The 13,903-nt window shown below is 36.2% G+C and overlaps 1 protein-coding gene across 2 annotated transcripts in view; it reads left to right on the forward strand.

Moving 5' to 3' along the window:
• Positions 1-13,903, forward strand: part of conu (Rho GTPase-activating protein conundrum) — an 82,877-nt gene that overhangs the window by 15,914 nt on the left and 53,060 nt on the right. For both annotated transcript variants that reach the window (XM_069507285.1, XM_034976930.2), the window contains exon 2: positions 3,464-3,611. In XM_069507285.1, the coding sequence (XP_069363386.1) occupies positions 3,482-3,611 (130 nt within the window). In that variant the 5' untranslated portion in view covers positions 3,464-3,481. The remainder of the gene's footprint in view (positions 1-3,463; positions 3,612-13,903) is intronic.

Raw genomic sequence — 13,903 nt, forward strand, 5'->3', positions numbered from 1 at the left:
CTTAAATTCATTCATTTTCTAGATTAGTTGCGGTTTTTACTATTCCGGCTTCTGTTCAATTCAATTCAGTAATTTTGTATCTATTCTATGTAGTTAGTTAAAAACATAAATCACAATAGATCATTATTTTGATCATCATCATTTCATTTCTGGCTCACTACTAAGCACGGCTCTCCTCTCAAAATGAGATGCGTTTACTTTCAGGCCAATGTCACTACGCTGACACAGGCCTTTTGCGGATTGGCAGACTTCAACACCTTTGAGAACATAATGAAGATCTCTCAGGCGTGCAGGATTCATTAATCGCTAAAGCAAGTCATAACATAGTGATATATTAGCATATCTTAATGCATATAGCATAGTAGCTTTAAGTAGTTTAAATTCTAAAATATATGTTTTAAAATGGCGTTGACCGTGAACGTCCCATAATAGCATCACATTATGCTCTAAATATTTAAATATAAGTACGTCAACATATTCAAATGGATTATCCAGAAGCTCATGCTAAATAAAACTACATTTAACATTTTGATATATGCATAAAAATATAATTTATTAGCAGATTAGTATATTTTAATGTCCCAGCCTCGCCTAAATTCATATTGAACCACACCTATTTGAGTACAGGAATTTGTATAATATAATGTTGGATTGCGAATTTAACATTGAGGCTGTCGATGTAGATTTATGTTGTTGAATGTAGACGTTACTTCATAACTATACGATGTAGGTAAATTATCAGGCAAGGCGTTACAATAGAAATACCTACCTTTTTAGTTCTTATCAATATTAATAACAATCTAAACATAATATAAAAGGCGATAAACTGACAACTGAAATATCAATGTACCTATATAACGCGTAAAATTTAACTCCTCACCAGCCATTTTAACTCTTCGTGTCAAATTTTATGTCAAAAGTACGATTTTAGTCCTTATTATAAAGGTGAACCGTACTTTTGACATGACAGAGTTGACCCATAGAGTTTAGATGGCGCGTGAGGAGTCATTTTGTACGGACTATAGCTAAAATTGCTGGGTCAAGAAACTTGATATTTTGCATTGGGATTTTTTGCATCATCATCATTACAATGAATCAGCCTGTTTGCGTCCACTGCTGGACTTAGGCCTTACCAAGAGCGCGCCACCACACACGATCCTCTGCCTTCGTCATCCACCCACTTCTCTGTTAACGATAAAGGATTTTCAAAAATTTTACCCGATAGAAGCCAGGGTGGGTTAGTTTAGCTAGTAAATCATATTGAAGTATACATTTGCATCTGAAACGGAAAGTACCTAGAGATTAAATTATTAAACGTATTCAAGAAAATAATACAGACGGGTAGGTAGGTACAAGTAAAAACAAAACCGAAATTTTATCATTATTAACAAGTAACTAGTTGACTCTTCTTAATTTGCTTAATATTTTTGAACTTGACTTCAGAGTTCAGACACGAAAACCAAGGCAGTATAATAGACAGAAGAAATAAGAATCAAAAAAGATAAAGTACCTAATATATAGAAGCTAATGCGCTACGAGGTAGGTACGATGTTTGGTTTGGAGTTCAAGTGGGAAATTATTTGTGAAGAAAACTCACTCGCTAAAGCGTTTTAAATGTCGATTGAAAATATGAACAAATTGAGAGCTGATAAACGCCAACAAATAAACGAGTTTATACTCATTATACCTACTTAGTTATTCAAAAACTTACACCCAAGGCTCTGATAACAATGGATTTATTACTTGTTAAGTTCAATAATTAAGCTTCTTAATTGAGTCGGCGCCATTTTAATCGGTCAATGTAAATATGGTTTCTACGGCCTTGTATTGGAGATATTTGCTTATGGCGCGAGTCGCATAGATAAACTAATAGAGGTGTGCGCCTGATTGCTACCCGAGGCTACGCATGCCGAATTTCAGCCCGATCCGTCCAGTAGTTTGAGCTGTACGTTGATAGATCAGTCAGTCAGTTAGTCACCTTTTCCTTTTATATATTAAGATAGTGGACCATATAGAGTGATTTTTGTGGCATATGGCTGTTTTTCTTATGGAATATCAGCTTCGTTTTTTCTACTTTTAGCGGTTCTTCATTTTCTATCTATTTCTTCTATCTATATAATGTATACTATCATTGATATATTTTCATTGCAATTTCCTGATTAGTGGCACTGGCACATAACCTAAATTGATAAGTTGCAATTAGATATCATGGTTCGATTTTGTAGTTAGTAATTAATTTCGCAAGTTTTTTGTTCTTGTTCATATCTTTTGTGCTTGATGTTAGATTAATTTAATTAAGATTTGATAAGATAACCTTATCTGCCGCTTTTAAATACAATGGACATCACGAGATAAAATTTTATTAACACTTATAGCGGTTTTAGATCGCGATCGCTAACATTTAAAATTGCTTTTGCAATCTTTAAGTGGGGTCCAACTATTTCAGTGTCGATAAAGTTTACTAACATGAAATAATAGTTTCAACCTAAAATGTATTTAATTAACACTTTGTTATCTTTATTGCACAGTGTTCTTGTACTTTTGTTTTTCTTAGCCGACTTAAGAGAGAAACAAATCGCAAAAACCTTCTTGGAGTAACGCGTAAGCGACGCGATTTGTTTAGCGGTTTAGAGTTTAGACCATCTGGAGTTGTTCACTCGTATCATGGTATCCTACTTGTTTATCTTTTAAATCAGTAAAGGAAAAATAGATTATAGCAGGCTTCAGATTGAACCTGGCAAGGCACAAGGGTTGTTTGGTGCGGTCGTGACGATGAGTTGAGTCTGACAAGAAGTATCGTAGCTTTTTGGTGTAGTCTTTATAACGAGCGATGACGAAGAGCCGGAAGCTCTAGACTTAGGGTGAGATCTATAGAGCGCACTCTGACTTTGCTTAGACTTAAGGCAGAGCTAAAACGAAGCAGAGCTATATCTCTCACATAAATCTGGCTCGTTTTAAGCCTAAGGCCCGGTATCCACCTAAGCGGAGAGGAGAGGAGATGCGTTCAATCGACCAATCAGATTCAAAATAGATGACGTGAAAAAATTATCACGTCATTTTTTAAAAATCGGATTGGTTTACTGTACACATCTCTCCGCTCCGCATACGTGGAACCGGGCCTGGCTGAGATTTATAGAGCGCACTTTGACTTTGCTCAGACTTAAGATTGAGTTAAAACGAGACAGATTTATGAGAGAGATATAGCTCTGTCTCGTTTTAACTCTACCTTAAGTCCAAGCAAAGTCAGAGTGCGCTCTATAGATCTCACGCAGAGTGAAGACTGCGTAAACCTAGTTTGGAGCGCAGTCCAGCACGCTGCACGATATACCAACGATATACAGAGAGTATAGTAGTAGCGTGATATAAAAGCTAAGGACTGGGTATCATTGAGAAAGGATTAGTTCCAGACGTAGATGTCCACTGGCTGAAATGGTGACGAATAAACTTAATTTCTTGTTTCCAGGAGACTCCAGAAGTGCACATGTCTCTGCCACTGCCGCCGCGCGCGCCGGACCCGGCGGCTTTGGCAGCCTACTGGGCAGAGTACGAGGACCTGTGCCGACAGATCAGCACCGCGCACAGCAATGACGACGATGACAATCACTATGAAGGTATGTTGATATGAGTCTAATAGCTATCACACTTGATTGAATTTCTCTCTGATATTACTGTTACAAGTCCTGCAAATTGCTAATGGGCGTGGCTGTCATTTTAGTGACGTCAGCACTAGACTGAAGTTTCGAGCTGATGCAGAGCTGATGGTATATTTTTGTTTCGGCTGACGTCAAGATGACGTTATATCGATGTTAATAAGACATGGTTTCAGCGCAATAGCAATTTGCGGGACTTATAGTATCTGAATTAAAAAAAAAAAAAACATCCCAAATGACACTGGCTAGCCGCCATTTTGTTTTTTTTAAATTCAATATGGCGGGGAGAGATTCGTGGAGGCCTTAGAAAAGGAGGCAAGCGTGCTCCATCTTAGGCTGCATCATCACTTGCTATCAGGATTGTTTGAAGCCAAGCGCTAGTCTCCAATCTGCTATGATTGCGACCTCGCACCGGAAAGCGCACCGTCGTCGCGTTGCTTGGAAGAATATATTGTACTAGCTTAGACATCACAAATTTCAAACCCCTATTTCACCCCTTTAGGGGTTAAATTTTCAAAAATCCTTTCTTAGCGGATGCCTACGTCATAATAACTATCTGCATGCAAAATTTCAGCCCGATCCGTCTAGTAGATTGAGCTTGCGTTGATAGATCAGTCAGTCACCTTTTCCTTTTATATATTTAGCTTTGTTTTGATTGAGTATGTTTTGATTCGTCGCCGTGTCAGCGTTGCCATTGGCACCGATGTTCTTGAAGTCCACTTTCAAAGTCTTTAGCTATGATTGCACTTGCGATTAACTTGCATTTGATTCTCTTGCCACGTCTCGCTATTGCCACATTCCGATCTTTATCATTAGACAGTTTAATGGGTTTATCCACATATAATTTTAAATACAATTAATGTACCTACCTTACTATCAGTTTTGCAATTTTCTTTTGCATCATACTTTAACCGGGTTAATGTGAATAATTACAAGTTTCATTTACGTATATTCGTCACACTTCGATAACCACTGGAATAATTATTAGGTACTTAGGCAGTCTTAATTATACCAAAACGTGTACGTGGTTTTTGAAGGTTTATCTTCGATTGTAATGCTACTAGATGATGCCTGCGATTTCGTTTGTGTGGATTTCTGTTTTTTAATAATCCCGTGGAAACTCTTTGATTGCATAGTAGATAAATTCCTCGTACAATTTGATGGACGAAAACTAGTACACAGGTGGACGGAATCTAGATTTAGTGGACGGTAACCGGTGAAATCGGGATTTTCATCTTTTTGTCAAGAAATGCTAACATTTAATGAAAAATAGACAATAATATAAGCAATAAATAGACATTAGTTAATGAAATAGTAATTTCGTCATCATCATCATCATTAACCGATAGACGTCTACTGCTGGACATAGGTCTCTTGTAGGGAGTAGCGACTTCCACACGCCACGGTATTCCGCTGCTTGAACCCAGCGGCTCCCTGCGACTCGTCTGATGTCGTCCGTCCACCTAGTGGGGGGTCTTCCAACACTGCGTCTTCCGGTGCGAGGTCGCCATTCCAGCACTGTAATAGTAATTTATCGTTTTAAATTATTACAAGGAGATACATTTTCAAACCTGGATACCGATTTCGCTAAGTGGACGGAATCTAAGCTAGATTCTACACCTACTTAGAAGTTCAGAAAGTATAAATATTTAAGCGAATAGGCACACAATCGAAGGTACAAACATCTAAACTTATTGTGATTTAGGTTCACACTATGTTGCGAATAATAAAGAAGGGTTTTCCGTAGTAAATACTAAATTGATTATGTATCCAGTTCGACCAGTTTCGCTTCACATATGAAAGTATTATTTACATAAGACTATCGAAAAAATCTTCTCTCATCAAAAAGCGAAAACCTGTCAATCTGTTTTATATAGCTACAACTTTCATAAATCAGTTGCATTGCATGAAATCTTGTGAATTTCGCAATAGAGTCTTTAAGGTAGCTCAGTTCGGTGCTTTCTCCATACAAACGTAGGAGGGAAAATACAACAATATTCGATATTGTACGCACAAAACTAAGAATTATATCGATTTATCTCGTCATTATCTAGGTTTCTTCTTCGCTCTGGGCTGGTTTCCGCACTTAAACGTTTCCGTCTGTTGTGCGTATTATCTAGGTTTATTGATATATAAAATATTGAAAAAAAAAAAAAAATATTGATTTAAAAGTTACGAGGCTCAAAAGATTCCTATTTTAACACTTAATTAATGACAACTTTGGGCGTAAATAAATAAGATTAGGGATATGAAAATTCTAAAACAATTTATCATTAGACGTTGTTTATTTATTCATTAGTTGAAATAACTTTACTTTGCAAACATAAATTCAGTAGTTTTTTCTCAAAAATACTTTTCCTAAACCCTTTTCGCGCGCTTGATTTCAGTGATAATCATCGTGCCTCTCAACTTTCTCATACAATGTCAAGTGAAAAGCAAACATGTTACCCACGTGCGCTGCCAATTTTGGTCGAGCGTCCTGCGTCACCTTAAGTAGTAAGTATAATGAAATGATGTGATGTTTTGTATAATAGCGGTAGTTTATGGGGCTAGAATAATTAAATAAAAAATAATGTTTTTTTTTATTAATTTAATTTAATAATTAATTTAATAAATAAAAAACGTTGGCGTTAATAATTATTTATGTTAAAATAAAAAATCATGTTTTTTTATTTATTTTAACATAATTAATTATTAACGCCACCGCGCTGTACGGAAGGCGGATTTCAATGTTTTATATATCAATGAACCTAGAAAATAAACTGAAATGATTTATGTTTGTTTTTGCCTTATATAAAGAAAATTTTTAATCAGCAAAATTTAATTGTGTGCGTATGAATTAAATACAATTGTGTTTGACTAATATAAACACACACCATGCTTACACAGCAAAAAACCTGATAATCTAATTAAAAATACCAATAGCTAAAAATACCAAATTGCTTTTTAAAATGTTTATGGAAAACGCTGATTACGAATTCAAAGAACGTAAACAATTCCAAATGCGTACAATTTCCTGTACGACATTGGGCCGCAATCGAGGTGTTCCACTTAATATATTATTTAATGTTGCTAGATATAATATGTTGCTAGGTATATCGATGCTAATAATAATATTTAATGGAAAGGAAAACAATAACAGTTACCTATAACCTAGGTGTTGGCAGATACGTACCTACAAAGGTTTGAAATAGGCAATGATAAAACACAAACACACACCCACACACACACAGACACACATACACACACACATACATATGTTGTGAATCACCTACTAGGTATTTTTACTAGTCAAAGTCAAAGTCAAATGATTTATTCAAAATAGGTGATAAATTACTCTTATTGATGGTCTGGTATAGTGTTAGATTTGTAAGATATAGTGGTGATAATTATTACGCAAACTTAAAACTAAAGCTACGAGGGTTCCAAAGGCGCCCAGGTCTGAGAAGAGCCCACAACAAACTCTGTTACTCTGTACTAGTTAATTGACTTTTATATTTTCATATTATTATATTATTGTAAAGCTTGTTTAAATTATCAAACGTACTGTTATAAATTTGTAATTAATATCTATTTAAGTAATCTGTAAAAAATTGTAATCCTATTTCGCCTTATTTTCAGTCTGTTATTATGTAAAATTATATTTTATATATATCGCTGTTGATTGCAAAAAAACGAATAAAAAAAATTAAAAAAAATTGATGGCCTAAGAAGTATGGGTAAGAATCAATGATAGCTTTTATTTTATACATGTTATTATCATAGACTAGCTTATGCCTGCAACATTTTTGGTTTAGGTAATTAATTAAGTAACACACAAGCACACACACACACACAAGCATACACACACACTGTTGTAATTTTATTATTGTATATAGATTTAGATTTAAATAATAATTATGTCATTACGCTGTTGATTACTATCAAATAAACAAAAAAATAAATAAAAAAATAAATTTAAAAAAAATCACGCGGTCTCCACTATATCCAGCTAAGTATAGTGTGGCTGTAAAGTACGACGGAGGTCTTTAAATTATCTTGTCATGAGATAGGCATTTGGTTAACGGCTTTTAGCGATTTCTGAGAACAAGTTGTATAACTGCGAATTGGAAAACGAAATAATTATTAGGTATTCGAGTATGAATAAAACGTTCATTTTCCTTATTAAAGTTTAGTTTTAGTTTAAATACCAACGAACAATATTTATTAAGTTAATACTAGATATTAGAATAGGTTATTGCTTAGTATCCATAGACATTTTCTCTTTTATTTGTTTATAGTGCTAGAGGAAGTGTTTCATGTAACGATATTTTATATGTACAAATATGCACTAATTAATAGCTTTTAATTTTTATAACAGTTTTTTACCTAGATTTTCTTAAATTTGTGTAACGCGAACTCGCCATCCTCACATAAACTTTAACAGTTTCTAGAGGATGGCGAACTGTTTATTTTAAAATGTATTATTGAAATTTACGTGATCAATAAAAAAAAAAAAAAAACTTTTTACATTGAGAGAAATTCTCTTATGATTTTTTCTTTTCATAAGGAAAACTTTTCGGGTATGTAAGTAAAACTTGTCCCTTTTGCAAAGAACTTCAAGAAATTTCAGGAAACTTCAGTAAATTTCTTGCAGTGACTTTTTAAAAGGAGAAGTTTTCGAGTAAGTAAAATTTCCCCCTTTTGCAAGGAACTTCAAGCAGTGAATTTCTTGCAATGAATAGGACTCCTTTTCTAGTTAAATCATGAACTCTTGGTCCGTTCCTCTCTAGGTCAGTCTGAAAAAAATGCATGCTTGAGAGTTCTTCATAATATTTTTAAATGTGTGTAAAGTCTACCAATCCGCACTTAGCTAATGTGGTGGACCTAAACCCTTTTCATTCTTATAAGAGACTTGTGCTGAGTCGGCAACATTGAATTATTTGATGTATTTACCTAATCATTTTTTAACTGATAATATTAGGAGCGGGCGCATAAATCATTTTTAAAATCGGAATTATCTAGTCAATCGATTAATCAAATTGCTCGATGTTGGTAGTCGATTGAATCGAAATCGCACTTTCCTACGACAGCCTTGGGCCCACATTCTATTTCAACAAACAAGGGCTACCAACATTGCAAAACTATTTTTATTTCTTCCGGGTTCGTTAGTCATTGTTTGTATTCAACTTGTTTTTTCTCTCTTTTATGTTATAATCTATATATATAAAAGGAGAAGGTGACTGACTGACTGACTGACTGACTGACTGACTGATCTATCAAAGCACAGCTCAAACTACTGGACGGATCGGGCTGAAATTTGGCATGCAGATAGCTATTATGACGTAGGCATCCGCTAAGAAAGGATTTTTGAAAATTCAACTCCTAAGGGGTTTGAAATTTTGTAGTCCACGCGGACGAAGTCGCGAGCATAAGCTAGTAACTTATAACAAAGTAAGGCCGATTACCGATCTAACTACCTATTGACCTACAGTACAAACGCGGCAGAAAATATTGTACCTAAATAGGTACATCGATCTTTAGAAGGAGATAGCGGATTTGTAGAGCATTGTCTCTATCGTCGAGTCCTATAAAACGTCATATAGGTATGAATGACAGAGACAACGCTCTACAAAGCCATTCTAAAGGCCGAATGCCGATGTAGGTAAGTACATTATTTTCTGCCGCGTATTGTATTTACTTTAATTTAAAATACCATACACGTAGTAGTGTGAGTGAACGTCTTACGCTCGTAGCACGATAACCACACCCTAACTAGGTACTCCGCTTTGCGGTAACGAACTTTTTACTTGCCTACCTACATTCATTTATAATTTTAATAATTGCGTTTTTACCTACTAAATATAAGTCAAGTCAAAGTCAAAGTCAAATGATTTATTCAAAATAGGTAATTAATAACTCTTTTTGATAGTCAGATGTTGGATTTCTAAGATAAAGTGGTGATCATTATTACGCAAACTTAAAACTAAAGCTACGAGGGTTCCAAACGCGCCCAATAAATAAGTTTTAAAATATCCTACATTTGGTCCAATGTTGTTAGTTTATAAGTAATTGTTATTTAGCTTTTAATTAGATAAATGTGTTACGTGTAGATACCTAATGTTGACGGCTTCGGTATACCTGAATTTGTTGTAACCTGTAAATATTTTTTCTTAAATTTTTTTTTTAAATTATTATTATTATTATTTTATGTTCAGTACTTTGTATATTATCTTTCGTTTTTGTATTTATTTGTAAACTAGCGACACGCACCGGTTCCGCACGGGTACCATGAGAGTAACTATCTATAGTAGGTACATTGTTTTCGTGTACCTTAATTCGCCACACATTACATCATACCGGCAGCTTATTTTCGAAAAATGTTCATAAATTATTTATCACTAGGTAAGTTACCCATAAGTAAGCTGTGATAGCCTAGTGGTTAGGACGTCCGCCTTCTAATCGGAGGTCGGGGGTTCGATTCCCGGCACGCACCTCTAACTTTTCGGAGTTATGTGCGTTTTTAAGGAGGTAATTAAAATATCACTTAAAACATCGTGAGGAAAGCTGCATGCCTGAGAGTTCTCCATAATGTTCTCAAAGGTGTGTGAAGTCTACCAATCCGCACATGGCCAGCGTGGTAGACATATGGCCAAACCCTTCTCACTCTGAGAGGAGACCCGTGCTCTGTAGTGAGCCGGCGATGGGTTGATCATGATGATGATGATGAGGTACCCATATTATAAAACGGGGCATGAGGCGGGGGGACGTCCCGCACTCTGCCTGCACCGTGTTAGCGCGGAGGCTGTGTGGGTGTACGGGGCGTTCCCTCCCCGATTGCCATCTCAACCTGTCGCGTACTACAGTTGTAGTAGTAGCTAGCACCTTCTTAGATAATCCCCCTTTTTATTGGTGAAAACCGTATGAAAATTGGTCTTACAGTCGTTTCTGAGATCAGCCCGAACAAACACGAACTCAGCGCGGCTATAATATTACGAGTAGGTAAGTAAAATGGTATTTGGTAGCCCTGCTATCGACAGGTTGGTTGAGCAAACCGGACATTTCGCCGTGGATTGGCATTTCTCAATGTGCTTGTAAGCCTTTCCTTTGATAGCGCTCTGCCTCTCCGCCCACCACTACTCTCTTTGTAATCGGTTAAATGTCACTAGGACGTTGCAATACTTACCATTTGCAATGCCTATTGGCTGTATGAACTCTATACAGATTCAAATTACGTATTTATTGCTAATTTAATGCCTTTATTTTATGTAAGTACAAGCTCTTTTGTGTCGAGCGTAGATTATGTCGATGTGGATTTCCTAAACAATCCACAGACAATTGAGTTTAGAATTAAGTTTTTATTCTTAGTTTTATATTTAGTTAGTTTAGTTTTAATTTTAGTAATCTATCTTAACCCCCGACGAAAGTTTCACTTTGCAATTGTGGATTGTAAGGTCTACATCTCCTGAGGATGCTTCGGTGTCGGGGCGAAACGTGCGTCGAGTGTGTTTTGGGATTTGTGTGGTGTTGCGTAGTGGTGGTATGCACCATTTGCTTGCCTGGTGACTGCTTTTTCCTACATGTTTAGCAGTGGGAAAGCGGGCGTTGCATTTCGCATGCCGCATATTACACCACACAGATTCGACCTGTTTCAGCGGATAATAGACAATTAAGCTTTTGGTTCATTGTCTATCATGGACTTCCGAAAAGTAACGCCTGCTTCTATACAACGATACTATCATACATTATAAGTCATTGACAATCGGTATTTTAAATGTATAATATTGGCATATCAGCACACGGTAGACAAATATCTAGTCGAGCGTGTCGATCGTCCAGTCGCCAGTCGGCCGCGCCGTTACATCGAGTAACGGGACCCGCGTTCGTGTGCTCAGCTCATCTCACTGACGGGCCTTGGGACTCAAGGTTAGGGGACTAGAAAAAGCTGGTCTATCTAGGTCAAGGCCCTTGATTCACTTGCCCTTGACTCATGAGCCAGTAAATCGTTTCGCACTTCGTTGAAAAAATTTATGTAACTTACAAAAGGTACTAGGTAGGAGGCTGTGATAGCCTAGTGGATGGGACGTCCGCCTTCTCATCGAAGGTCGGGGGTTCGATCCCGGGCACACACCTCTAACTTTTCGGAGTTATGTGCGTTTTAAGTAATTAAATATCCCTTGCTTTAACGGTGAAGGAAAACATCGTGAGGAAACCTGCATGCCTCAGAGTTCTCCATAATGTTCTCAAAGGCGTGTGAAATCTACCAATCCGCACATGGCGAGCGTGATAGACTATGGTCAAAACACTTCTCACTCTGAGAGGAGACCCGTGTTCTGTAGTGAGCCGGTGATGGGTTGATCATGACAAAAGGTACAGGTAATATATCAGTCAGGAAGCTTTTTAATTTTTTATGGGCGCGTTTGGAACCCTCGTAGCTTTACTTTTAAGTTTGCGTTATAATTATCACCATTATATCTTACAAATCCAACATCTGACTATCAAAAAAGACTCATTTATTACCTATCTTGAATAAATCATTTGACTTTGACTTATGTCTTTGCTGATCTTCGCATATTCTCAGGGACATAAAATGAAAGCTAGTGTAACAACAACAGGCTTCTGGATTGCATGTACTTCTATTGACTATTTAGTTTCATAATACTAGTAATAGACGATAAACTCAATCTATCTTATTCCATAGCGTTTGTCCTGTCACATTCAGCAATTTCCGATCCGGCCGCTAAGTGCAGGCACGCTAATTTACACCGACAATTTATGCCGACAATATCGCCGGTGTCGGCGTAATAATTCCTATCTATTCATCGGTCAGTCGATAATGGCCGATCTTACGCAACGCGTGAAGCAATAAGTGAATTTGACGGTCATTCGACAGCAGACCCGCACCGCACGATAGCGGGAGGAAATATCGTGTCGTGATTGTGATTGGTAACTTGTAACATTGACTATTGAATGAATGGTTTATTGAATGAACTTTGTTTTGCAATCAAAGACATTATTACAGTGTATTACATTTGCAATAAATGCATTTTTGTTCAACGTTTCTGATACGAAACTACGTGTACGGGGGTGAAATGGGGGTTGAAAAGTTATATGAAAGTCCTATGTTTTTGAAGTTAGAGATATGAAATTCTCATCATCTCATTTAGGTATTCTGGGTTCCGTGCCTTAGAGGTGAGACTGAGTGAGTAGGTAAGTGAGGCCTTTTGCAGTGGGAAAATTTCAGATCTCATGACAAACCAGAAATTCTACGCGGATGAAGTCGCGGGCAACTGCTAGTGATTTTATGTAACAGTCAGATGCGTGGGTAGACTTGATTTGGGATGATTTGGTTACTTTCTCTATATTATTAAGATACAAATTAATAGCATCTTAACGTAAGTATATTGCTCAAGAATGTAATTTCTTATCTAAAGAAAGTTGGATTTAATTTACATTTTACTAAATAGACAATTTTTTTGGGCAAACTAGGAAAAAATAATCCTAAAACTTAATTATATATTTTTATTGATTGACCCAAAAATCGTCAGAATAAGTCTACAATCAGCCGATTGCAATTCGTTAAAAATGCTAACCAATATTACAAATTGTGTGAAAAGTTTACCTTTTCGCGACACATTCGCATAACTGAAAAGTATACAGAGAAAGCTTGCAATCCGGTGACGAACTAAGCTACTTTTATCCCGGAAAATCAACGAGTAAAAAACTATAACCCACGCCGACGAAATAACATCTACTATGTTTCTGACTTAACAACAATGTGAAATGTGTTTAACTTTAAAGTTTCGTTTGACAAAAATAGTTAACATTACATAACATATTTTGTCCCGTTGACACTATTACATAACGAATGAGACTATAGTCTCTAACAGGCCTCTAATGATAATGTGTTAGTATGAAATGGAAATGAAATCGAAGAATAATTACAATTAGCCTTTTTTGCCTTTTGTAATCTTTGTCAGCTGATTACTATCGACACACGTAATAGACTCATCACGTAGAGTATTAAATAGAAAGTTCAATAAAAATAGTAGAATCATACCGGTCGAAAGAGAAATTATATGTTCGTTATAAAGTTGATCGCATATTACCTAAGGCCGCGATTACAGCTTACACCTGTAAGTTTTACTCACTAAGTACCTACGTTATTAATTGACAAATAAACTAATGTAAAAAAATGTTTATGACCACGAATTAGGATTTGTTTGACTAAGACGCTGTAGTAATGTTGAGTTGTGTAGCCCTACGAGATAGGG

Source organism: Maniola hyperantus, chromosome 2, assembly GCF_902806685.2.
Source record: "Maniola hyperantus chromosome 2, iAphHyp1.2, whole genome shotgun sequence".
Lineage (NCBI taxonomy): Eukaryota > Metazoa > Arthropoda > Insecta > Lepidoptera > Nymphalidae > Maniola > Maniola hyperantus.